The 24,380-nt window shown below is 36.2% G+C and overlaps 1 protein-coding gene across 7 annotated transcripts in view; it reads right to left on the bottom strand.

The window, feature by feature from the left end:
- Positions 1-6,635: 6,635 nt before the first annotated feature.
- The window catches only part of SREK1 (splicing regulatory glutamic acid and lysine rich protein 1), a 49,671-nt gene continuing 31,926 nt past the window's right edge, over positions 6,636-24,380 (bottom strand). For 6 of the 7 annotated variants that reach the window (XM_064272698.1, XM_064272707.1, XM_064272712.1 and 3 more), the window contains 3 exons: positions 19,622-19,717; positions 10,262-10,406; positions 6,636-8,938 (listed from right to left, as the gene is read on the bottom strand). In XM_064272698.1, the coding sequence (XP_064128768.1) occupies positions 8,789-8,938; positions 10,262-10,406; positions 19,622-19,717 (391 nt within the window). In that variant the 3' untranslated portion in view covers positions 6,636-8,788. The remainder of the gene's footprint in view (positions 8,939-10,261; positions 10,407-19,621; positions 19,718-24,380) is intronic. The other variant, XM_010588187.3, reaches the window with a different exon arrangement.

The raw sequence follows: 24,380 nt of genomic DNA, 5'->3' as shown, positions 1-24,380 counted from the left end.
CAATTTTCACATAACAACCTGGTCTTTGGAACCTAAGCATGTCAATAAAAGAGGAGAGAGTATGGATCACCAGGCCTTTTTTCCAAGACACCTCTGGGTAGACTCATATCTCCAATCATTTAGTTAGCAGCTGAGCACATTAATCTTTTGTGCACCATGCAGGGTCTCCTATGTAGCAATATAACTGTCCAAAATGAAATACAGAAAAAAGTTAGAAAAAAAAAAAAAAACAGTGTTAGTGAGCTGTGGGACAACTTCAAGTGACTTAACATGCAATTGGAGATCATAAAGTATGTGCACTGGGGCAGGAAGAGCAGTAGAGAAAACATACTTGAAGAAATAATGGTTGAAATTTTTCCAAACTTGGCAAAAAATATAAACACACAGACCTTAAAAGCTCAACAAAAGTAATCCAAAACAAAGATTACCAAGAATAAAAAGAGTCATTTAATAATGATAAAAGGGTCTATTCAGTATGAGGACATAACAATACTGAATGGTTACAGAGCTTCAAAATACATAAAGCAAAAATACCCATTCTGCTGCCATCATGTCGATTCTGACTCATAGCGACCATATAGGACAGAGTAGGACTGTCCCATAGGGTTTCTAAGGCTGTAAATCTTTACAGAAGCTGACTGCCACATCTTTCTCCCATGGAGTGGCTGGTGGGTTCAAATCGCTGACCTTATGAGCAGGGCTTCAAACTAGTTCGCTCTGGTTTGAACCCCTGCTGAAATTTGCATTTCTAACAAGTTTCGAGGTGATGCTACTACTACTGGTTAGAGACCAATTCTGAGAACCACTAGTAGAGCAGTGGTTCTCAAAATGTATTATACATAAGAATCACCTAAGAATGTTGTTAAAATGTAGATTCTGATTCAGTATTTCTGGGGTGGAAATGAAAATTCTTACAGGGGTTCAAACCAGAATGAACCGATCTGAAGCCATGCTTTCAAGGTTAGCAGCCAGGAGCTTAACCACTGCGCCACCAGGGCTCCTTAAAAGCAGAAATATATAGAAATGAAAGGAGAAATAAATGAATCCACAATCCATTCAGAGATTTCAAGTCCTCTCAATCCTTAATTGATAGAAAAAGGAGACAAAAAAATCAGTAATGATATAGAAGACTTGAATACCATGATCAACCAAGTTGACCTAACTGACATTGTAGAATACTTTGCACAACAACAGCAGAAGATACTCTTTTCAAACGTACAGGTAACATTTACCAAGATTGATCAATCATATTGTGGGCCATAAGACAAGTCTCAGAAAATTTGAGGAATCAAATCATACAAATTATATTTCTCCTAATCCCAACAGAATTAAGTTAGAAATTAGTAAGAGAAAGATCTCTGGAAAACTCCCAAATATCTGGGATATCTAAATAACAACTTCTAAATAACCCGTGGGTCAAAAACAAAACCAAAAGTAAAATTAAGAAGTAATTTGAAGTGAATGAAAATGAAGACACAACATATCAAAATTTGTTGAGATGCGGCTAAAGCAGTGTTTAGACAGAAATTTATAGCACTAAAATGCCTACATTAGAAAAGGTCTCAAATCAATGACCTCAGCTCACATTTTAAACTAGAAATGCAAACTAAACCCAAAATAACAGAAGAAAATAAATCAGTGAAACAGTAAGAATAATGAAAGCAAAATCTGATTTGAGAAGATCAATAAAATTGATAAACCCTCTAGCTAGATTGATCAGGACTTAAAAAAAAAAAGTTAACAATATTAGGAATTATACAGAGGACATCACTATAGATCTTACACGTTAAAAGGATAATAAAGGAATATAATGAACAATTTTATGCCAATAAATTCAACAACTTAGATGAAACACAAATTCCTTTAAAGACCACACAACACCTCACTCAAAAGGAAATAACATAAATAACCCTATATTAATTTTTAAAGTTGAATTTGCAGTTAAAAAAAAAAAAAAGAAAACTTCAGGTCCAAGCAGCATCATTGGGGAATTTTACTTAACATTTAAGGAATAATGCCAATCTGACAAAAATGCCTTCATAAAATTGAAGAGGAGGATACAATTCCCAACTCATTAGGTCAGCATAAGCTTTATGCCCAAAACCAGAAAGCATTACAAGGAAACTACAGGCTAATTTAAAGACATTTAATCAAGTAGCCACACATGTTGAAATGAAATTGTAAAATACCTGGGGTTGGGAGACCAATTAGGAAGCTACAGAAATAGTCCAGACTAAAAGGACCTAACCCCAAAACACCGACTGCTGTCAAGTTGATTCTGACTCATAAAAAAAATAACAATAATACAAAATAGAACTGCCCCATAGGGTTTCCAAAACTGTAATCTTTACAGAAGCAGACTGCCACATCTTTCTCCCTTGGAGAGGCTGGTGGGTTTGAACCGCTGACCTTTCAGTTAGTGGCTGAGCACTTTAACCACTGCATCACCAGGGCTCCTAGACTAAAAGGAAACAGGGTTTAATTCTACCACCACAATCACCTTTCGGATTTCTGTAACCAAGAATCATGACTGATACAAGGGCACGTGTAAGATAATTGCAGAAGAAATGTAGAATTGGGGCAACTTAGCATATGACTGAGATAGAGTCAAGACAGAAGTTAATGGTGCAAAGGGAAACTAGAAAGATGGTAGTTCTGGTAAAAAATAATGAACAGCAGAGGTAGACTTGGGATTGAATATTGTATGTTTGGTTTGGAACAAGTTGACTTTGTGGCATTAGTTCATCCAGTACGTATTATAAAAGCCAATATTCAATGGAGTTCTACCTGTCAGGTGCTATAATAACCAGGAGATAGTTGGAAACATAAGATTACAGCTCAGGAGAGAGGGAAATAACAGGACTAGAGGTCATGCCTATACAACTGGTTCTGTTTACCAGCTCCAATTATCATACTGTGACTAAATTTTTTTTTTTTTTTTTAGAGAATTATCTGCTCTTCTGTTTTGGTGGCTCTTAGGATTTTTTCCCCCCAAGGCAAGGATAATTTTACAAAATCTACTATAATTATACTAAAGAGGTTAACCCACCCACTGCTGTCAAGGCACCTTCGACTCATAGCGGCCCTATACGACAGGGTAGAACCCATAGGGTTTCCAAGGCTGTGTATCTTTAGGGAAGCAGAATGCCACATCTTTGTCCAGTGTAGTGGCTGGTAGGTTTGAGTGCCAACCTTTCAGTTAGCAGCTGAGCACTTAGCCTCTGCACCACCAGGGCTCCTACGTAAGAGGCAGTGGTTGTTTTTGTGTGCTGAGTCAATTCAGCCTCATAGCTACCCTATAAGACAAAGTAGAACTGCCCCAGAGCGTTTCCAAGGCTGTAATCTTTACGGGAGCAGCTCACCAGGTCTTTTCTTGAACCACAGAGTTCCCGGTGGGCAGGGCTTCAACCGGTTCATTCTAGTTGGAACCCCTGCTGAAAATTTGCGTTTCTAACAAGTTCCCTGCTGAGAATTTGCATTTCCACCCCAGACATACTGAAATCAGAATCTACATTCTAACAAGATTTTCAGGTGGTTCTTATGTATAACTTCCTGTGAACTTGCTAGAAAAGCAAATTCTCAGCAGGGGTTCAAATTGGAATGAACCGGTTCAAAGCCCTGCTGGTGACTTTGAACCACCAACCTTCCAATTAGCAGCCTAATGTTTAACCTTTGCACCCCAGGGCCCCTACTTAAAAGGTTACTAGTTAGTGATCTTTCATAACAAAGTTAACACAACTTGAGAGATTTTTACCTGGAAGTCTCTGTCAAATGCAGCTGCTACTCCAACCTAGCATTCTTCTAAGAAGTCCTGTGGAGAGGGACACACATAGAGAAGCCCTAACGCACTCACTACAGGCAAGGGCGCAGACTTTAAGACCTTCCCTCCCCAACCCTCATCCAGATCTCCACACTCACACTGAAAACACATTAGGAAGCCAAAAGGTCTCCATGGCCCTTAGCCACCAGTAGACAGCTACAACAGCTGGCCAACATAGAGAGAAATCAGTTTGCATAGCCTCATCATCTCTGCCAACAGTGCATACAGGCTTCTAAATTTGTATACCTGACAGGTTATTTTTTAAAAGAGGCACTTTTGACTAATAGGCTGTCTCACTTAAGTGACCAACCTGAGCACACACTCATTCACCAAATGAAGAGTTACACTTTCGGTAAGAGGGAGCAGGCATTCCACTTACTGTTAAAACCCAGGCAATGACAATTTTCCTACAAATACCCTAGTGGGCAAAAGGACGATTCAGAAAGCAGCTATCATTTAGCAGTGCACTACAAAATTTTTAACATGCTAAGCCTTGACTAGAGTTTTTACCACACAACACAGAGACTGCTCAATGTTTAAAAACCTCCATCTTAGTAACCTGAACTAAGTATACAGGTAAAAAAAAAAAAAAAAGTATACAGGTAGTGAAAATAAAAAAATATTTAAATGTACAAGGAACACATGGTACCTGCATTTGTTTTACTTTGTGCGAATGGCTCAGTGGAAGAGCCTATTATCACTTTTCCATTATAAAAATAGTAAATACTTAATTGCCTCAGAAATAGATGAAATTACTACTCAACAGTGGCAAGATTTTAAGATTTTCATTTTATTAAAAATATGGCAACATAATAGCAGCATCATGTAATCTTTACTAGTACCATTTAAAAGTAGCCCTATTCACATAAACATCCACCATCTATGCGGCATCTTGATGCTTACATTTCAACTCTTCCCTTGATTATCCATAGCATTACGTAAAGAGCACCATTCTACTAATCAAGCCTAAAGAGGGCAATGATTTAACTATTAAACTGAATTACCTATACAGTGACACAGTACACTCAAGTTTAATCTTTCGTGGAAATCAGGGAATTCAGGTTATTCCCCAAGTTTGTGGCTTACCAGTAGCCTGAAACTTGAATTCTAATTCTTTCAATCTAATTTTCATGAGTTTAAACTTACAGCTATAGTTAAATTATTTGTGTAGCAAATAAAAATCAAGAATGGAGGGAACTGTTATTCCATTCCTGGGAAAAAAATTCTTAGACGTAAAATGTGATAGCTTATTTAATTGCTAGAAACTATGAAAATGCCTTAAAATAGAATGAAAAGAGATCTACTTACTAGTTACTAAACTTGACTGAAGATGGGCCAAAGCTGTTATTTTTAAAATAATTATCAGTTCTTAGGCAAAATCACCCCTAAAAATGTATTTAAAATAAAAATCACCCACAAACCCAAGGTTAAGTAGGGAAGTCAATTTTATCTCAAAAGATTATTTTATTACATGTCTACTAGACTCCTACTTCCAGAAATGTTAGCCTTTAAGAGCTCTGTTTGAAATTTGAAAATAAACAATTTAGAGTGAATATTATATTAGTAAATTAAACATTAAAAAATACTAATTATATAGGTAGTGAAAATAAAAAAATATTTAAATGCATACGTAACATTTGGTCATTGCATTTGTATTACTTTGTGGGAAAGGCTCCATTTCAGAACCCGCCCAGTTAAAATCAGATATTATCCTTTAATGAAAACATAAGCAATGACTCACTGAAATGTTAAAAGTTATTCAATGCATGCCTCTAAAAGGATTCATTTTAACTGCTAACTAAAGATTTAAATCGTTTTAATTTCTAATCAAAAAAATAAAAATTTTAAAAGCCTATTAAAAAAAAACTATACACATAATCATTAAATTTGAGTATCTTCAGTTGAGAACAAGTTTGGACCAGGTTTCACTTTTTCTAAATTTTTATTTTAAGATAAAGATAGCAACATATGTATGTGTACATATGAAAGACTGAGGATCCTGAAAAAAAATTTTCTTGACCAAAAAAACTGATTATAACAAGTCTTTTAATTATGTTAAAATTTAAGCCTCTGACACTTCTAAAGATCAACACAGTATATGTTGAATGTCTTCAATACGTGTTTGCAATTATAAATTCTTTAGTTTAGATGGAAAATCATAACAACTAAGGAGATAGTTGCAGAAGTTAAGAATTTATTATATTCATAGACTTGTTTTCACACATAAAACTGGATAGCTTATAAAGGACCATATTGTATTACCAGTTCAGTGTGCGTTGCTGAAAAGGAAGAACGAGAGCACCAACAGAATCTGACTAGAATGATGAACAGCAGCTAAAGTCTAAGGAATAGAGCGTACTCTCTGCATAATCAAGCTAAAAATAACTACAGAAGGTAGCAAGTATAAAATGGCTGTCTTCTTGACCTCACCTCAAAATTTCCTGGCAATATCCACCTGGGATGAAAAAGAATAATCTTTAAAAAAACAAACAAACAAAAAATCTTGAGAGAAAATAATAAACAAATGGAAACATATCAGCTCTTAGAAAATATCTCCAGGCCCTAGAAAGCTTTGCTTCCATAAGCCCATATAAAAAAAGTCAAATCTTACATAATAATCTTATCTCATTTCCAGATCTCTCGTACTCCTATTTTTAATTTCTGTGTCAAAGTCTTTCAAGATTGGTGTGATTATCTTAAAGCTGAATAAATACCATCAGCGAGAAAAATAATTAACAGCAGGAATCAAATTAAATATGTTAACTACCAGCACAAGAAACATTTAATAGACTCCAAATAAAAGAAAACACTCAAACTTTAAAAATGATTGTTTTATAGACACAAACATGCACTCCATGTCAAAACAATCTCTATGCCAACTAAAATGAGAGGGTTAAACTAAAATGCTTTTTTGAAATACATAAACAAATATCTTCCTCTAAAATACTTAGCTTTATTAAAGAAATGGTACTAAAAATAACAAAGATTCAAACAACATTTTCTCTATTCTACTTACATATCATAAATAAGACAGCTGTGGATGCAAGACACACACTCCTTCACAATCTTTCCATATGCATCCAAGCATTCTTGTATCAGAATAAGCTGTTTACTAGCCAACCGCATGTGGTTGAATGATTAAAATGACCATCTATACTTTACATAGTAAAGCATTTTCCAAAATTTTAATGTATACAGTGACAAAAAAAAACAAAAAACAGTAATTCTGAACACATGAAGAGTGATTAAGCAGCTTCATAATCAAACCAGGCTTCATTGCAATAAGGACAATTCTCTCCATTCTCCACCAAACACTTAAGTTTCAATAGTATTAACATTAAATGAAAAATCAAGTTGAAACCAAGTAACTAACATATTACTCAGCTTTTTAAATCTATGAAAGTAACTATTCCCATGAGGTAAGGCAACTGAGTAATTTGATTGTATTAGGTTGCATTAAAATAATTATACTTGATTTTTTTAATAACACGCTAATTCAAAGATATTACATTTTCAGAAATATAACAATAATGAAAAGAGTTCTGAAACCACGAGTTATAGTTCTGAGGAAAAACACTGGCAATGTTGTCACTTTACTACTAACATACTTTCTGCAAAAAGTGAGCCTAAGAAGGACGGATGACCTATATTTTAAACTCAAGTAAACATATTCTTAAACCTAAAACAAGTAACCTCACATATACTCCCAGTCCTCCCTTTAGGCATAATTTCTACACATTATTTACGAGAAAATGATTGAGAGGTAATAATTAAGGCCATCCGATGTAGGTAACTAAGGGTTTTCTCTGATTTAAGAAAAATAAGAACATGCTTCATTTTCAATTATCACAGTATAAAACTGATGGTCCCAAAACTGCATTTTTGTTTTGAGCTCTGAAGTCATTCTTGGAAACAGGACTTCCCTTTCATATCAGGTAAGCTAAGTAAGAAGCTCTCCTGACGTATCAGTTGCACACTTCTCTATGGGTGTGAATGGAAATCCATCTAGGTTCCATATGAATTGAGAACTAGCACATATAAAATTTTAGAAAACAGTATACCACATTTTAGAAGGCACTAAAGCTTCAGCTTGTGCTCCCATAGCCCACTTTGAAAACCCAGTTTCCTTTTTAGAAGGGCACCTTTGCCACCTACAGCTGACAAGACACACTGCAATATTATTCATAATAAGCTTGGAAATGTCAAGGAAGTTCAAAAAGAAATGCTCACTTCGTGGGGAGACCCAATGATTCTAAGCCCTGAATACCAATACATTATTATTAGTATTCAACACAGTTGCTCTTCCTTCTGCAACAGAACAGTATCATGCATTGTCAGTTGTTTTCTAATCCACAGATTTAAGCAATTTTAATCCATAAAACTATTTTAAAGAAAAACTGCTGTCCTAAACAGTGAGCAAAAGAAAACACAATAGTGAGAATTTAACACAATCACTGTAAATCCTGTGAAGTAAATGTTACAACTTCTTACATACTTTGCACTTACAAGGGTGTGTATATATTTGCACCGATTTCAAGCACGTCATCAAACTGTATATAATGAAATTTTCAAAAAAGTAAAATACAAAATTCAGTAACTAGCGTTTTTTTGAAAGAGCCTCCAATGCTTATCTCCAGTCTTTATGGATAGTACAAATTTGGATCTCTGATGTTCCATTTATTTGCAATGGTTCTTGGCAAACACTAACAAACCACATGACAAGTGTGTCAGCCACCATGGAAATGCACGGATTTCAGAAGATGAAGAGTTTGGGTAACATCGTTATTTTCATGATGTCCATGCTTTTTTTCTTACTCAGTAAACAAGATGGCCACGAAGTCACCTAACAACTGAAAAAGCTGTTAGCTCAGATCTGTATGTTCAACTGGATTTCTTCACTGTTTACATCTTGTTGACAGAATTAAAAACTTTGGATTTTATTCCAGCGTTGAGGTGTATCTGTCGATCCTATACTGCTTCTGTTTTAGCAGAGAGGTTTTCGTCATTTGGCTGACAATTCCCATTCTGCTGTACTTGGTTTTCCTCAGTCCTGGGGGCATCCTTATCATCTGATTCTTTGCCTACACTTGAATCCGGTTCTTTATTGTGCTCTTTCTCCTACAATGAATATTAAGGCATACATTTAATAATTTCCTCAAGAGTTGCTGGCTAATACTTTTGGTTGTGTTTAAAATGTGTAACTTTGTTTTTTGTGAATTAATAAAACTGGGTATATTCTCCCACTACGTTTTCATATAAAAACTGTATGCAAACCCATGCCAACCTGCCCTTTGCACTTCTCATAACAGATGGACAATCCACGGAAATTAAATTAAAATGAAACAGGTTAACGGAAATTGGAAGGAAGGGCTCAATAAATGCTGCTGACTGACGTGAAAAACTGGGATGAATCTTGCTGAAAACAGTGAGACAGTTACCAAAGGTACCAAAATAAATTTGTAATCTGGATACAAAAGAGGCAACATTAAAGGAACATGGGAAAGAAGTCACTATTCTTTCTCCAAAGACTGTTTAAAAACAGCCCAAATTCTGCCCTCAGTTTAAGGAAGAGATAAATGCAGACATGCAAAACAGTACCTGGCACATAGTAATGAGCAATAAATGTTGTCTATTATTAGTAATGATGATGATAAACCTCTACCAGTATGAGTTAACAAAACTATAAGATGAAGCTCCAGACCTCACAATTGGAATGATTTCCATATACAAATATACTTTACCAGTAAATAAGGGAATTGATATCATACAAAACTACTTAAAACTAAATAACATTTAAAGCATAGATGAGCAGTTTGGGGAGCAGTGAGACTGAATAGATGGGAGTAAAACCATTAGAACAGAAATTATGAGAAGGTTGACATAAACTGAAGCATGTAACCAATGTCACTGAACATTATTTGTAGAAATTGTTGAATGGGAACCTGTTTTGCTGTGTATGCTTTTACGAAAATACAGTATTTCTGAAAATTAAAAAAAGCCTTACTTGGTGGTTTGGTTTTCCATTAATTATTCTAAATCAGCAAATCTAATTTTAAGTATATATTACAAAACTAATTACAAAAGAACATCTGTCAAATTTGCTGAAACGAATATAATGAGAAAATGGCATTGAATAAAAATCTTATCAGTATAAAATCAAATACATCAATTATTTATTGCTATATAAAAATGTTCTTACTGTATGCCCTTCATGGGCTCTCTAATACGGAATGAAATTGTTTAAATTTTAGTTGGCTCTTATCTCTTCCCTTCAAAAATCAAGTGTAAAAATATTACCAATTTAACAAATATTAAAGAATACCAACAAGGTACAAGACAATGTTGCCCTCAAGTTGCTTTCAGTCTAAAAATATTCCTATGCAATAAACACTCTCAATTATTAATTATTTAAAGCCCAGACAATGAAAGACTATTCCTTACTTTAAGTGAGGTACTGTTCTTCTCCAACTTCTCCTTCCCATCTCTGTCATTGGAACTCTTTCTTGTAGAGGTTGAACGTTCTCTCTCTCTTCTTTCACTGATGTGGTCTCTTTCTTTCTCTCTCTTTTTGTCTTTCTTATTTCTACTTTAATAATATAGAAAGAATATGTCAATTAACATCTAAAACATTAAATACCTGTTTACATTTTTGACAAAATATTCTCATCTAATATCTTAAACTGATTTGACCAAGTAACATATAAATGGGTCTTATAACCTACTTAAAATACCCAATTAGCCCTACTTCCAATTAACTTTTTAAAGCTATCCAAGTCATTTTTGCAAGAGCCATCATGTGCTTAAACAAAATATAATTTGGTAATATCAATTTGTTACTTTTAAAATATTAAAGGTTTATTTACCTACTTTAATTGGGATAAAATAAAAACAAAATAAACTCTTTCCTTAAAAACGTATTCAAAGTATTAAATGAATAAGCAGAAAGGAACAAAAAGGATATAGAACCAGACATGGCGGAGGAGAAGCCAAGATGGCGGAACAGACAGACGCTTCCAAAGAGCCCTCTTTACAACAAAGACCCGAAAAAACAAGTGAAAAGAGTGTATCTGTGCCAAGCTGGGAGCTGTGAGCTTCAACAGCAAGTTTAGAAAACAAACTGAGGAGCACAGGGAGGAAAAGACCCTTCAGAAGCAAAGAGGAGTTATCGGACCTGAATCATGGGGAGCCCTCAGGCACCATTCCCGGAGCCACGGTGGAGGGCTGATACTAGAGTTCAGCCACAGTTTCCTCAGGGAGAAACAGCCAGTCACACAGCCTACTCACACCTCCAGAACCAGAGAAGAACAGCGTTCTCCGCAAAAGCTAAGTACTTCCGATTATTTTAATGCCACCCCACCCCCACTCTCAAGCCGGCTTCAGCGGCTGAATTCCCTGGGCCTAAGATAGGCCTTGTTCAACACCTAGAGCCATCCTCCGGGCCTTGGAAAAGGAAAAAATTTGCATTTGGGGGAAAAGATAATTTGCCACCTCCACTAACCGGTGAAGCTCAGGATAGAAGCGGCTCCTGCCCAACCATAAACAGTCTGTGGACTTTGAGCACCTTTCCCCTCTGCAAGGACCTGTGTGGGCCTTTTTCAGGGAGAATAGGCCCTTGTTGGCAGACTCCAGCTGTTTCAGCTGTGCGGTGGAGAGGAAGGTGTTTGATGTTTGACATTGCTTTGCCTATTAAACAGAGTCCTCGCCTAGCCACATCAGGGGCCTAAGGACTGGTACCTCCACTCAGGTCACCCACCCACCCATGTCAGGGGTCCAAGGATAACTGGTACCTCCCAGTCCTTAAAACCAAAAGCTTTGGGTGCCCATGGTCCATCTGCAGAACCTGCCCGCCTGCACACTCTAGGGAACAGGGATGCGCTTTCCTCAGAGACACTCGAGGGTCAGTTCTCAACTCCCTGCCTTGTTCAGAACGTGACCCTTGCTGCAACCAGATACCGGTACCTACACCAATCACTCCTGCCCCTCTAACACTGCAGGACAGAGCCTGTACCACATACTTGATGATCAGCTACCTAGACACCTGAGCTGAATTCATACAAGAAAACAGAATGGATTCCTAGACTAATATGCCTGGTAACAGCTCTAGCCATCTGGAGACAGGACGTCAGAGCTCCAAAGGTGAAAATGATCAAGCTAGCTCACTAAAGCAACCCATCTGGGCATATCAAAACAAAGCAAGAAGCTACGATACAGTAAGCAAACATAAACTAATACAATAACTTACAGATGGCTTGGAGACAATAGTAAATACCAAGTCACATAAAAAAACAGACCAGGATCACCTCAACAAGCTCTCAAAACAAAGAATCCAGGGATCTTCTAGATGAAAGTGCATTCCTGGAATTAAAAGAGGCAGAATACAGAAGTTTAACATACAGAACCCTTCAAGACATCAGGAGGGAAACGAGGCAATACGCAGAACAAGCCAACGAACACACAGATAAAGCAACTGAAGAAATTAGAAAGATTATTCAGGAACATAATGAAAAGTTTAATAAGCTGGAAAACTCCACAGACAGCAATCAGAAATTCAGAAGATTAATAATAAAATTACAGAAGTAGACAACTCAGTAGTAAGTCAGAGGAACAGAATTGAGCAATTAGAAGTCAGAATTTCTGAACTTGAAGATAAATCACTTGGCACTAATATATTTGAAGAAAAATCAGATAAAAGAATTTTTAAAAATGAAGAAACCTTAAGAATCATGTCAGACTCTGTCAAGAGAAATAACTTACGAGTGACTAGAGTACCAAAACAGGGAGGAATAACAGAAAATACAGAGAGAATCGCTGAAGATTTCTTGTCAGAAAACTTCCCTGACATCGTGAAAGATGAGAAGATATCTATCCAAGATGCTCATCGAACTCCACATAGGGTACATGTTAACAGAAAGTCACCATATTATACTCAAACTTGCCAAAAGCAAAGACAAAGAGAGAATTGTAAGAGCAGCGAGGGATAAACGAAAAGTCACGTACAAAGGAGCGCCAATGAGAATAAATTCGGACAACTCAGCAGAAACCATGCAGGCAAGAAAGCAATGGGAGGACTTATTTAAACAGTTGCCTGCCAAGAATCATATATCCAGCAAAACTGTCTCTTAAATATGAAGGTGAAGTTAGGACACTTCCAGATAAACACGAGTTTAGGGATTTCGTTAAAACCAAACCAAAACTACAAGAAATACTAAAGGGAATTCTTTGGTTAGAAAATCAATAATATCAGGTATCAACCCAAGACTAGAACGCTGGGCAGAGCAATCAGAAGTCAACCCAGACAGGGAAATCAAAAAAAACAAAGCAAGATTAAAAAACAAAAAAAAAAGGCTCAAAACACAGTAACAGCGATGTTATTATATAAAAGATGACAACATTAAAACAATAAAGAGGGACTAAGAAATATAATCATACACCTTCCATACAGAGAGGAAGATACAGCAATACAAAGAAATAGAAGGTAGGTTTAATTTTTAAAAAATAGGGGTAAATAATAAAGTAACCACAAAAGAGACAAACTATCCCACTCATTAAAATAAAATACAAGAAAAAAATAGAGACTCAGCAGAAACAAAATCAAGAACAATGAATATGAGGAAAGGACAATTATATAAAGATAATCTACTCAGCACATACAATTAAGTGGGAAAAAGAAACTGTCAACAACACACAAAAAAGACATCAAAATGATAGCACTAAATTCATACCTATCCATAATTATGCTGAAAGTAAATGGACTAAATGCACCAATAAAGAGACAGAGAGTGGCAGAATGGATAAAAAAAAAGATCCATCTATATGCTGCCTACAAGAGACACACCTTAGACTTAGAGACACAAACAAACTAAAACTCAAAAGATGGAAAAAAATGTATTAAGCAAAGAAGAATCAAAAAAGAGCAGGAGTGGCAATATTAATTTCTGAAAAAATAAACTTTAAAGTTAAATCCATCATAAAGGATAAGGAAGGATACTATATAATGATTAAAGGGACAATGTACCAAGAAGATATAACCATATTAAATATCTATGCACCCAATGACAGGGCTGCAAAATACATAAAACAAACTCTAACAGCACTGAAAAGTGAGACAGACAGCTACACAATGATAGTAGGACACATCAACACAACACTTTTGGTGAAGGACAGCACATCCAGAAAGAAGCTCAATAAAGACACGGAATATCTAAATGCCACAATCAACCAACTTGACCTCATAGACATATACAAAACACTCCATCCAACAGCAACCACGTATACTTTCTTTTCTAGTCCACATGGAACATTCTCTAGAATAGACCACATATTACGTCATAAAGCAAGCCTTAGCAGACTGCAAAACACTGAAATATTACAAAGAATCTTCTCTGACCATAAGGCCATAAAATTGGAAATCAATAACAGAAAAAGCAGGGAAAAGAAATCAAACACTTGGAAACTGAACAATACCCTGCTCAAAAAAGACTGGGTTATAAAAGACATTAAGGATGGAATAAAGAAATTCATAGAATCCAATGAGCATGAAAACACTTCCTATCAAAACCTTTGGGACACAGCAAAAGCAGTGTCAGAGGACAATTTGTATCAATAAACGCACACATACAAAAAGAAGAAAGGGCCAAAATCAAAGAATTATCCCTACATCTTGAACAAATAGAAAGAGACCAACAAAAGAAATCCTCAGGCACCGGAACAATAAAAAAATAGAGCAAAGCTAAATGAAATAGAAAACAGAAAAACAACTGAAAGAATTAACAAGACCAAAAGTTGGTTCTTTGAAAAAAATGAACAAAATTGATAAACCACTGGCCAAACTGACAAAAGAAAAACAGGAGAGGAAGCAAATAACCCAAATAAGAAATGAGAGGGGTGATATTACAACAGACCCAACTGAAATTAAAAGAATCGTATCAGATTACTATGAAAAGCTGTACTCTAACAAATTTGAAAACCTAGAAGAAATGGATCCTTTCCTAGAAACACACTACCTACCTAAGCTAACACAAACAGAGGTAGAACAACTAAATAGACCCATAACAAAAGAAGAGATTGAAAAGGTAATCAAAAAACTCCCAACAAAAAAAAGCCCTGGTCCGGATGCCTTCACTGCAGAGTTCTACTAAACTTTCAGAGAAGAGTTAACACCACTACTACTAAAGGTATTCAGAGCATAGAAAAGGATGGAATACTACCAAACTCATTCTATGACGCCACCATATCCCTGATACCAAAACCGGTAAAGACACCACAAAAAAAGAAAACTACAGACCGATATCCCCCGTGAACTTAGATGCAAAAATCCTCAACAAAATTCTAGCCAACAGAATTCAACAACATATCAAAGAAATAAGTCACCATGACCAAGTGGGATTCATACCAGGTATGCAGGGATGGTTCAATGTTAGAAAAACAATTAATGTAATCCACCACATAAATAAAACAAAAGACAAGAATCACATGATTTTATCAATTGATGCAGAAAAGGCATTTGACAAAGTTCAACATCCATTCATGATAAAAACACTCAGCAAAATAGGAATAGAAGGAAAATTCCTCAACATAATAAAGGGCATTTATACAAAGCCAACAGCCAACATCATCCTAAATGGAGAGAGCCTGAAAACATACCCATTGAGATCGGGAACCAGACAAAGATGCCCTTTATCACCACTCTTATTCAACATTGTGCTGTAAGTCCTAGCCAGAGCAACTAGGCTAGATAAAGAAAAAAGGGCATCCAGACTAGCAAGGAAGAAGTAAAATTATCTCTATTTGCAGACCACATGATCTTATACACAGAAAACCCTAAGGAATCCTCAAGAAAACTATTGAGACTAACAGAAGAGTTCAACAGAGTATCGGGATACAAGATAAACATACAAAAATCAGTTGGATTCCTCTGCACCAACAAAAAGAACATCAAAGAGGAAATCACCAAATCAATACCATTTACAGTAGCCCCCAAGAAGATAAAATACTTAGGAATAAATCTTACCAGAGATGTAAAAGACTTATACAAAGAAAACTACAACACACTTCTGCAAGAAAACGAGAGAGACCTATGTAAGGGGAAAAACATACCTTGCTCATGGATAGGAAGACTTAACATCATAAAAATGTCTATTCTACCAAAAGCAATCTATACATTTAATGCAATTCCAATCCAAATTCCAACGACATTCTTTAATGAGATGGAGAAACAAATCACCATCTTCATACGGACGGGAATGAGGCCCCGGATAAGTAAAACATTATTGAAAAAGAAGAACGAAGTGGGAGCCCTTACTTTACCTGATTTTCGAACATATTATACCGCCACAGTAGTCAAAACAACCTGGTACTGGTACAGCAACAGATACATAGACCAATGGAACAGAATTGAGAATCCAGACATAAATCCATCCACATATACGCAGCTGATATTTGACAAAGGCCCCAAAACAGTTAAATGGGGAAAAGACAGTCTTTTTAACAAATAGTGCTGGCATAACTGGATATCCATCTGCAAAAAAATGAAACAAGACCCATACCTCACTCCATGCACAAAAACTAACTCAAAATGGATTAACGACCTAAATATAAAATCTAAAACGATAAAGATCATGGAAGAAAAAATAGAGACAATGTTATGAGACCTAATACTGGGAATAAACAGTATACAAAACATTACTAACAATGCAGAGGAAAAACCAGATAACTGGGAGGTCCTAAAAATCAAACACCTATGCTCATCCAAAGACTTCACCAAAAGAGTAAAAAGATTACCTACAGACTGGGAGAAAGTTTTTAGCTATGATATTTCCAATCAGCACCTGATCTCTAAAATCTACATGATACTGCAAAAACTCAAATAACCCAATTAAAAAATGGGCTAAAGATAGGAACAGACACTTCACTAAAGAAGACATTCAGGTAGCTAACAGATACATGAGAAAATGGTCTCGATCATTAGCCATTAGAGAAATGCAAATCAAAACTACAATGAGATTCCATCTCACTCCAACAAGGCTGGCATTAATCCAAAAAACACAAAAGAATAAATGTTGGAGAGTCCCACTCATACACTGCAGGTGGGACTGTAAAATGGTACAATAACTTTGGAAATCGATTTGGTGCTTCCTTCAAAAGCTAGAAATACAATTACCATACAACCCAGCAATCACACTCCTTGGAATATATCCTAGAGAAATAAGAGCCTTTACACGAACATATTATTTCTCTATGGCATTGGGTGGTATTGGGTACACGAACAGATATATGCACACCCATGTTCACTGCAGCACTGTTTACAATAGCAAAAAGATGGAAGCAACCAAGGTGCCCATCAACAGATGAATGGATAAATAAATTATAGTATATTCACACAATGCAATACTATGGATAAAGAACAGTGAGGAATCTGTGAAACATGTCATAACATGGAGGAATGTGGAAGGCATTATGCTGAGTGAAATTAGTCAGTTGCAAAAGGACAAATATTGTATAAGACCACTATTATAAGAACCCAAGAAATAGTTTAAACAGAGAAGAAATTATTCTTTGATGGTTACGAGAGGGGGGAGGGAGGGAGAGTGGGAGAGGGGTAGTCACTAATTAGATAGTAGATAAGAACTACTTTAGGTGACGAGAAAGACAATACTCAATACAGGAGAGGTCAGCACAACTGGACTAAACCAAAAGCAAAGAAGTTTCCTGAATAAACTGAATGCTTCAAAGGCCAGCGTAGCAGGGGCAGGGGTCTGGGGACCATGGTTTCAGGGGACATCTAAGTCAATTGGCATAATAAAATCTATTAAGAAAACATTCTGCATCCCACTTGGGAGAGTGGTGTCTGGGGTCTTAAACGCTAGCAAGCAGCCATCTAAGATGCATCAATTGGTCTCAACCCACCCGGATCAAAGGAGAATGAAGAACACCAAGGACACAAGGTGATTATGAGCCCAAGAGACAGAAAGGGCCACATGAACCAGAGTGTACATAAACCTGAGACCAGAAGAACCGATGACTGCCCTGACAGGAAACACAACAGAGAACCCCTGAGGGAGCAGGAGAGCAGTTAGATGCAGATCCCAAATTCTCATAAGACCAGACTTAATAGTCTGAGACTAGAAGGACCCCAGTTGTCATGGCCCCCAGACCTTCTGTTAGCCCAGGACAGGAACCATTCCCAAAGCCAACTCTTCAGACAGGGATTGGACTGGACAATGGGTTGGAGAGGGATGCTGAAGAGGAGTGAGCTTCTTGGATCAGGTGGACACTTGAGACTATGTTGGCATCTCCTCCCTGGAGGGAGATGAGAGGGTAGAGGGGGTTAAAAGCTGGGGAAATGGACACAAAAAGAGAGAGTGGAGGGAGGGTGCGGGTTGTCTCATTAGGGAGAGAGCAACTGGGAGTATGTAGCAAGGTATATGTAAGTTTTTCTGTGAGAGACTGACTTGATTATTGTAAACTTTCACTTAAAGCGCAATAAAAATTTTAAAAAAGAATCATATGTGGCTCCCAAGCAGGGTTGATTGACTAACAGCAATTCTTAGAACTTCAAATAACCTATTGTGCCACCTGCCCATTACACAGCAGTACTACAAATTCAAGGACAAAGTTTACGCAGAAGATGAAATGAGTAAAAAGTTCCATCAAAAAAAAAAAAACTTATAAAGGGGATGAAGTATGATTTCATATCAGAAGCACAACCAGTGAAACAGCCATAATATGGGATTCTAAACATTTTTCCCTTATTATGAATAGTTTAAAAACAGACACAAAGATCAGAGAAACAAAGTTCCAGGCACTTAAGGAACTCTTTATCCAGTCATTTGCTGATGATTACACTAATTGAATAGACTTCAGTGGCCACACATAGCAAAACATAAGACTGCTAACAGACTGAATTGTGTCCCCCCCCCAAAAAGATATGAAGTCCTAATTCCTGGTACCTATGGGGTCTTTGATGATGTCATCAGTTGAATTAACATGATGTCACACCAGAATAGGGTGGAGCCTAATCCTGTATGAGTGATGTGCTTATAAAACGGGAGAATATACAGAGACAAGAGTAAAGAAAGAAACCATGTAATGCTGCAGCTACAAGCCAAGGAAAGCATGGAGCTACCAGAAGCTAGAAGAGAGACATGGAACAGATAGCCCTTAAAATCCTGAGAAGGAATCAACACTGCTACCACCCTGATCTCAGACTCAGCCTCCAGAACTGTGAGATAATAAACTTCTGTTGTTTGAAGCAGTTCACTTTGTGTTATTTTGTTATGACAACCCTAGGAAACTAATGCAGTTTGGTACCAGAATAAGTAGTGATGTAATGAATACGTAAAAATGCAGAAATGGCTTTAGAACTGGATATGGGTAAAGGCTGGATGAGTTTGGAGATACTTAATAGTAAAAGCCTAGATTGCCTTGAAGAAATTATGGAAAGACACCCTGGTACAGTTAAGTAACAAAATCAGGTAAAGAACAGTATGTTTTATGCTACCTTTTGTACAAGAAATACGTAAATAATAACGTAAATTCTCATTTTGAGTCTGCATATAAAAAAACAAAGGGTATAGAAAAAACTAGTAAGAATTGTAACTTACAGAGGCAAGAGTAGATGGCACATGGGTGGAAATAAGACTTCTCAATGAGTAACTTTTTATATCGTTTTGATTTCTGAACCATGCAAATGTATCACTCACTCAAAATATAAAGTTTAAAAAATAAATTAAACAGGGAAAAATCCTGGTAATTTTTACAATTCCTGCCTCCTCCTCTTGATAGTACATGTTTTCAACCTACCTCCTAGGTGATGGAGACCTAGAAGATTTCCTTTTTATGGTTTTTGATGTTCTCGGCGATCTGGAAGAACTCCTGCTCCTCCTCCTACGCCTTTCCCTGAAAGCCAAAGACGTTATCATTTTTAAAAAACAGCAATTAAAATAAAAGGCAATTCAAATACACAAAAGCAGAAAGGTCCTTGATGATCTCAAGAGAGCGGTATTCTTTAGAGGCCAGTTGAAACTCATGTCCTTTATAAGAACATTTTATTATCTAATTTTAGTGCAGATCAAATTATGAAACATAAATTTTAGACTTAGGAAAACATCTTCTAAGACTTCATATTAGAAAAGTTAGAGGGTCTCATTTTCATCTGATTTATTAAGACAAGAACGTCCTGAATAATAAAATAATGGATGCTTCATTTTCTCTCAGCATCTAAAACATGTTTTGTTTTTCAGGTCTTCTGTCAAGCATTTAGCTACTTACCGCCCCACTGTGGATTATTTTATAACAAGGTTCTTGTCCAGAACTCAAAGATAAGTTAGCTTGCACAATGAGAACCTTCTGGACCCAGGTATTTCCCTCCAGCTTTCTACCATTTCATGAATGTTATTCTATTAACTTAAAATTACATTCACGAGTTCCTTAGATACATTTAAAATAGCTAAAATCTGGGATTTAAATGACAAAGTAAAAATTAACAATGTTTATTATAAAACTTCTTAACATATTAGAAAATGACGTAGATGCTAAATTACTTAATTTTAAGGGTGGTCAAAGAAACAATGAATTTCATACCATGTCTCTAATTCATGGGATGAGGTGTGAGGATTTATGTATTAAATTATTAATGTATTCAATAGCCTATCTGACATGGAGCTCTGATAATCAGTGGCCAGATAGCTAAAAGAACCAAGTTCCTTAGAATTCAAATTCTCCTTACTGCCTCAGTAAACTGATTCTAGGCTAATAAAATATTGTGTCTAAATTTTTCATCTGTAAAGTAAAAAACTAAATAATGCTCAGATGTGTGGTATATATGGCAGGTGTTAAAAAGACAAAAAAGTTGAAAAACTCTAAGTACACAAACCAATTCCAGCTTTACCTAAGGTTCTCTCCATCATTGCCTACTTTCATTTCCAATATTTTCCAAAATTATACTTCTTGACTAACGTGAAAATTAAATCACATATTCCATTCTATCACTGTTATTTTGTAACCAAAAGTACTTTTTTTTTTTTCAAAGCATCACTGGCATCCCCAGACTTTAACTATGCCTTGATCTGCATAACTCTTCACTTGTTTATTCAAAAAGTACTATGTACAGGTGGATATTTAACAACTACACTTAATGATAAGAACTAAGGCTGGACAGACAGCAATCTAGACTATCAATTACTTGCAAAAAGCTGTGAGCTGTTCTATAAAGAACATGGAAAGTGGAGTTGATTAGACTCAAGACACAAATTTTAGTTCCAAACCTTAGTAGCTGCACAATAGGTGTCATCTTACTTAACCCGAGTCTTAGCTTTTTCAACTAGAAAATAGAAGTAATTAATGTTTCCCATTTACAAATCAGAGCATGTGAAATGTATGTAAAAGACAAGAAAGTGTTAACTCTTCAACAATCTCTTTTGAAAGCATGAATCATTCTAAACGGCTGAACCTTTATGAACTAATGTCAGTCAGCATTTATTCTACAGGCTCCAGAGATTACTTGAGAATATATTTAGGACTGAATGTGAACATCTGAACTTTTAAAAAAATCAAATGACTTAACAGCCAATGAAAAAACTAAAAACATTTCAAAGTCAGCAGAAAAACTAAGTTCAAGTTACTAAAAAGAAATCAAAATATTTTTGGTGCTATAAAGGGCAATGTCTAAACTAGCCAACAAAAACAAAGGTATATGAAACATAAATAAATTGATTGTGCAGTACAAATACAATCATAAGGCTCAACTGTTAACCACAGCAAATGAATTTAGATTAATTTTTCAGTTTCGGTTCAATGTGCTGAAATTTGGCAGAAATCTATTTTCATCCCCATTTTAACACATACTGTTGCTTTAAATCTTATGGTCTGAGGCAACTTCTGAAAGCGAGTACCAAGTATTGGTTAGAGAATTCTCGATTAAACTTAATCTCAGAAAAGTAGGGAAAGAGCCATTAGACTGCTGATGCTAAAATGTGAGCAGATGGAAAATTTTCCTCTCACAGCTTGAGTTTCCTCACATTTAAAACGGCGATAACAATAGTTCTCTCTCAGGCTTGTGAGGACTAAATGAGGTTAGGTATGAAAAACTCTGCCAAGACACAGTATCCGGCATTTAGTAAAGCACTCAATAAATGCCTGCAATTATCTTTTACTAATTAATCAAAGACTAGTATTAAGAACAAAAATTGGTCCTGATAAAACTCTCAATAAAATAGGAATAGAAGGGAAATTCGACAACATAGTAAAGTGTATCTATAAAAAACCAACAGCCAACATTCTCAATTGAGAAAGGCTGAATATATTCCCCCTGAGAAAAGGAACAAGAATGCCCTTTACCAGCATTCCTATTTAACATTGTGCTGGAAGTCCTAGCCTGCGCAGTAAGGCAAGAAAGAGAAAATGGGCATCCAAATTGGTAAGGAGGAAGTAAACTATCCCTATCTGAGGATATATGATACTATACATTGAGAACCCTGAAGACTTCACAAGATAACTACCGGAACTAACCAAAATATTCAGCAGAGTAGAAGGACACGACATAAACATACAATAATCAGTTGGATTCCTATACACCAATAAAGAGAACTATGAAAGGAAATCAGGAAAGCATTATCATTTATAATAGTCTCTAAAAAAATAAAATACTTAAGAATAAATCTAATCAGGGATATAAAACACCTATACAAAGAACACTACAAAACTACTGCAAGAAACCAAGAGACCTACATAAATGGGAAAACATTCTATGTTCGTGGATAGGAAGACCCAACATTGTGAAAATGTCAATTCAGCCAAAAGCAATCAACAAATACAACGCAATCCCGATCCAAATACCAACATGATCCTTTAACGAGACAGAAAACTAATCATTAACTTTACATGGAAAGAGGCCCCAGATATGTAAAGCACTACTGAACAAAAAGAATAAAGTAGGAGGCCTTGTACTACCTGACCTCAGAACCTACCATACAGCTGTGGTAGTCAAAACAGCCTGTTCTGCTAAAATGGACACACTGACCAATGAAACAGAATAGAGAACCCAGATATAAATCCATCCACCTACAGTTACTTGATCTCTGACAAAGGCCCAAAGTCCATCGAATGGGGAAAAGACAGGCTTTTTACCAAATGGTACAGGCAAAACTCTATGTCCATCTGCAAAAAAATGAAACAGGATCATTCCATACACAAAAACTAATTAAAAATGAATCAAAGACCTAAACACAAAACCCAAAACTATAAAGACCATGAAAGAAAAAATAGGGCAAACACTAGAAGCCCTAATACATGGATGGCACAAATAGCACACAAACCATAACTAACAATACACAAACACCAGAAGACAAGCTAGGTATCTGGGATCTTCTAAAAATTAAACACACTCAACAAAGAAGTTCACCAAAAGAGTAAAAAGAGTACCTACAGACTGGGAAAAAATTTTTGACTATGACAAATCTGACAAAGGTCTAACCTCTAAAATCTACACTAAAATCCAATACTTCTACAACAAAAAGACAAATAATCCAATTAAAAAATGGGCAAAGAACATGAAACTTCACTAAAGACATTCAAGCAGCTAAAAGACATATGAGGAAATGTTTATGATCACTAGCCATTAAAAACTATAATGAGATATCATCTCATCCCAAACAGAAAATAACAAATGTTGGAGAGGCTTGCAGGGAGCTTGGAACTCTTATGCACTGCTGGTGGGAGTGTAAAATGGTACAACCAATTTGGAAAACGATATGGCGATTCCTTAAAAAGTTAGAAAGAAATACCATACGATCCAGCAATCTCATTCCTAGGAATATATCCTAGAGAAATAAGAGCTGTCACACGAGTAGACATATGCACACCCATGTTCACTGCAGCATTACTCACAATAGCAAAAAGATGGAAACAATATAAGTGCCCATCAACAGATGAATGGATAAACTATGGTACACACACACAATGAAATACTACGCACAATGAAGAACAATGATCAAGCCATGAAACATCAAACTACATGGATGAATCTGAAGGGCATTATACTGAGTGAAATAAGTCAATTACAAGAGGACGAATACTATATGAGACCACTATTATAAAAACTCATGAAAAGGTTTACACACAGAAAGAAACAATCTTTGATGGTTACCAGAGAGGTGAGGGAAAAAGACTAAACAATAGATAAGTGGTAACTTTGGTAAAGGATAAGATAGTACACAAGACTGGGGAAGTCAGCACAACTTTACCCATACAAGGTCGTGGAAGCTTCACAGACACATCCAAACTCCCTGAGGGACCAAATTACTGGGCTGAGGGCTGGGGATCATGGTCTCGTGAAACATCTAGCTCAACTGGCATAACACAGTTCATAAAGAAAATGTTCTACATCCTACTTTGGTGAGTAGCATCTGGGGTCTTAAAAGCTTGTAAGCAGCCATCTAAGATACTCCACTGGTCCCACCCCATCTGTAGCAAGGGAAAACGAAGAAAACCAAAGACACAAAGGAAAGATTAGTCCAAAGGACTAATGGACCACAAGTACCACAGCCTCCACCAGAATGACTCC

Source organism: Loxodonta africana, chromosome 2 (assembly GCF_030014295.1).
Source record: "Loxodonta africana isolate mLoxAfr1 chromosome 2, mLoxAfr1.hap2, whole genome shotgun sequence".
Taxonomy (NCBI): Eukaryota; Metazoa; Chordata; class Mammalia; order Proboscidea; family Elephantidae; genus Loxodonta; species Loxodonta africana.
Note: the sequence above shows the minus strand (reverse complement) of the source record. Positions and strands in the feature narration are given on the sequence as shown.